At 61.8% G+C, this 3376-nt stretch overlaps 1 protein-coding gene across 1 annotated transcript; it reads right to left on the bottom strand.

Annotated features, from left to right (window-relative positions):
- Positions 1-641: 641 nt before the first annotated feature.
- Positions 642-2916, bottom strand: FOXD1 (forkhead box D1). Its single transcript, XM_055699441.1, has one exon. The coding sequence runs from the start codon at positions 2430-2432 to the stop codon at positions 1167-1169; it is 1266 nt and encodes a 421-aa protein (XP_055555416.1). The 5' UTR covers positions 2433-2916; the 3' UTR covers positions 642-1166.
- Positions 2917-3376: the final 460 nt, after the last annotated feature.

The raw sequence follows: 3376 nt of genomic DNA, 5'->3' as shown, positions 1-3376 counted from the left end.
ATATGTATTGAAAAGTAGAAACATATGTCTCTGTTATCGTCACAGAAACATAAGTTTCTAGGACAAATCTCTCTGAAGTTCTGTACGTGCCCCTTGTTAATAGTATTTTCCTTTGGGCCTCTTGCAAACCAAACTGTGATGCAGTTGTGATTTAGAACATAACCAAAAGTATAAAAATAGTTTTAAACCGTTTTTTTTAATCAGTCCCCTGACAGAGCCTTACAGAACTGGGCTTTATTCCCACGAGACAGACCTATTTCTATTTATTCCCTATTTTGTCCACACTCTTTTCAACCCCACCCCCACCCCCTCTTTCTTTCTCTGCTAGGGTTAACAATGGTTTGACTGCAAAGATCATATCCTGATCTTCTTTGCGATCAAATCCAGACATAAACATTTGAAACTATAAAATTCCTTGGCTATTGTGCTATTAATCCCGAAGAAAAAACTATCAATGTCCCAAAGAAGGGAGAAGTATCAGGGAGGGAAAGATCCAAAGCCAATTGTTTGGCTGGGCTCCTTTGGTCTTTGGGTTTTTCTTTTTCTTTTTTTTTTTAAATTAAAAATTTTATTTTTGAAAACGTGTAAAAATTTTACATTAAAACGGTACAATAATACTTGCCAGTAATTTTTAACAATATTCCTTGTAAAGAATAAGCATAAAGTACAAAATAAAAAACTCCGTAAGTCTATTATAATACAAAACACAGGTTAAAATAAGAAATGATAATCTTGACTTTCTTCTGTGTAAACATGTTAATCTTTTCTTTTATAAAAGTACATGAGACAAGTGTACTAAAATGAAAAAGTATTGCTTTGCTGTCCTCCCTCAAGCCTTTTTTTTTTCCTGTACATTACCGTTTTCAAGCTCCTAGACCTGAGAATCTCTAAACTTTAACTGTTTAGAGACGTTATTTATCACCATTTTTCTCTTTTTAAGGATAACGAGTAACTTTCCAACAGCGTGACCGCCTGTCCATGCAGCACCGAGACCTGGGTCTGCACCAGCACAGGTCCGGGCGGCCCGCCACCGCGGCGGATGCTCCCCGAGCCCCACCACGAAATCCCCATGCAAAGCCCGCAGTTCCTGGGCGCCGTCCGCCGGGCATGCGAGCGGCGCCGAAAGGGATACCCCCGGTCCTACCTTCGGAAAGACTCCCAAACCCTTAACAGTTAGAGATCCGGGCCGCGAAGCCGGGGGCGGCTGGCAGGGCGGCGGCGGGGGGCAGGCCGCCCCCGGCGCTCCCCAGCGAGCGGGCTAGCCCCGGCGCTGCGGCCGACTGCGAGGCGCAGCTGCTCCCCGCGCCGGGGCCGGCCCCCCCCCCGATGATGCTCTCGATGGAGAAGGGCGAGCGGGCCAGCGCCGCGCCGCTGCCCGGCTTGGCGGCGTGCAGCGAGGCCGCCAGCGCCGGGCCCAGCGGGTGCGGGTAGCCGAAGGGCGTCCGTGCCAGCTCCGCCGCCGGCAGCAAGGGGCCCGGCGGCGCGGCGGCGGCGGCGGGGGGCAGCGCCGCGCCGGGGGCGGCGGGGGGCTGGCGGGGCGGCGGGGAGGGGTGGTGGAAGGCGAAAAGGGCGGAGTGGGGGTGGTAGGGCTGGAGCTGGAGGCCGTAGCCGCAGCCGTAGGGTCCGTAGGCGCAGGGCGGCTGCTGCGGCGGCTGGGGCGGGGGCTGCGGGAGGAAGGCGGCGGGGTCCACGGCGCGCAGCAGCAGCTCGGGCCCCGGGAGCTGCTGCCGCTTGAAGCGCTTTCGGCGGCGCAGGAAGCTCCCGTTGTCGAACATGTCGGCGGACTCGGGGTCCAGCGTCCAGTAGTTGCCCTTGCCCGGGTTGCCGGGCTCCCGGGGGATCTTGACGAAGCAGTCGTTGAGGGAGAGGTTGTGGCGGATGCTGTTCTGCCAGGCGGGGAACTTCTCCCGGTAGTAGGGGAAGCGCCCGCTGATGAACTCGCAGATCTCGCTCAGCGTCAGCCGCTTCTTGGGGCTCTGCAGGATGGCCATGGTGATAAGGGCGATGTAGGAGTAGGGCGGCTTCACCAGGCTGTTCTTGCCGCCGCCGCCGCCCGCCGCGCCGCCGCCGCTGCCGCCGCCGCTGCCGCCTGCCCCGCCGCCGCCCGCCGCCGCCGCCTTCTGCGGGCCACCCCGCGAGGGGGGCCGAGAGCCGCCGGCACCGTCCCCGCCGGCCGCCCCAGCGCCGCCGCCGCCGCCTCCGCCGCGCACGGGCGACCGCGGCAGCAGGGCGTCGTCGTGGAGGTCGCCCACATCCTCCTCGTCCTCTTCCTCCTCCTCCTCCTCCTCCTCTTCCTCCTCGTTGTAGGAGCGGCGGCGGCGGCGGGGCTGCGGCTCCTCGTCGTCCTCCTCGTCGTCCTCCTCGCCCACCACATCGATGTCGGTCTCCTCAGCCAGCGCCGACGCCTCGGACATCTCCGAGCTCAGGGTCATGGCGCGGCGGCGGGGCAGCGCATCGGTGGCGGACGGCGCGGTGCGGCGGGCGGGCGAGCGCCCTCCCCGCCGCCGCCAGGCCCCCGCGCCGCTCCGCGGAGAGCCGCCCCGCCGCCGCCGCCGCCGCCGCGGGCAGGCGGGCCGCTCCGAGCCGCGCCGGCCCCCAGCGCCGCCGCCGAGCTGCGGGAGCGCTCCCGCTGCCCGCTCGGAGGCGGCGGCTGTTTCGGGTTTTGTTTCGGGGTATTTTTTGCTGCTTTTAGGATTTCTTTCTCTTTCTTTTTCCTCCTCCCCTCTTTTGGGGGTCTTTGTTTTTGGAAGGGGTTGGGGTCGGGGTTTGGGGGGCGGGGGGGCCTGTGCCGCCGCTCCTGGAAGTCGGTTCCCCCTTCTTTCTCCTCACCTCAGCCCCCAGACATTAATGGATGCGGGGCAGGAGGGAGTGCGCCTAGTCCTGGGAGGAGGAGAGGGGAGGAGGCTGGCGAGGAGGGAGGGCTGAGGGGGCGGCTTGCCGGGCCTTAGGAAAGACGGCAGAATGGCTGGGGCCGAGTCCCAGAGAGGGCGGCCTTCCTCCCTCCTTATAGCGAGGGGGGCCATCACATGGCTCCCAGCGTCAGAGCGCAGAGGGGCGAGCGGCGGCCCCGGGCGGCGCCGTGCCCCCCCCCCCCCCCGCCTCCGCGGGGCGCCTCGCCGCCCTCCCCGGCCCCCCACCCGCAACCCGCCAGGAGGGCTCTGAGGGGCCGTGGGGCGAGTGGGGCCGTCTTTAGTTGAAAAGAGGCGAAATAAAAAAAAAAACACCCTCCCCGGGTAACAAAAAAAAAAAAAAAAAGTGCAAGTCTGTCCCAAAGTGCTGGATCGTCTTCCCAGGAGCCGTCCGGCGTCTTCTCGGGCTGCCCCCCAGGGACGGGGTCTTGATTCCCGTAGGAAAGAGGAGGGGGGGGGCGGGGAAG

Source organism: Falco cherrug, chromosome Z (assembly GCF_023634085.1).
Source record: "Falco cherrug isolate bFalChe1 chromosome Z, bFalChe1.pri, whole genome shotgun sequence".
NCBI classification, from domain to species: domain Eukaryota; kingdom Metazoa; phylum Chordata; class Aves; order Falconiformes; family Falconidae; genus Falco; species Falco cherrug.
The sequence above is the reverse complement of the archived record's forward strand: the minus strand, read 5'-3'. Positions and strand labels throughout refer to the sequence as shown.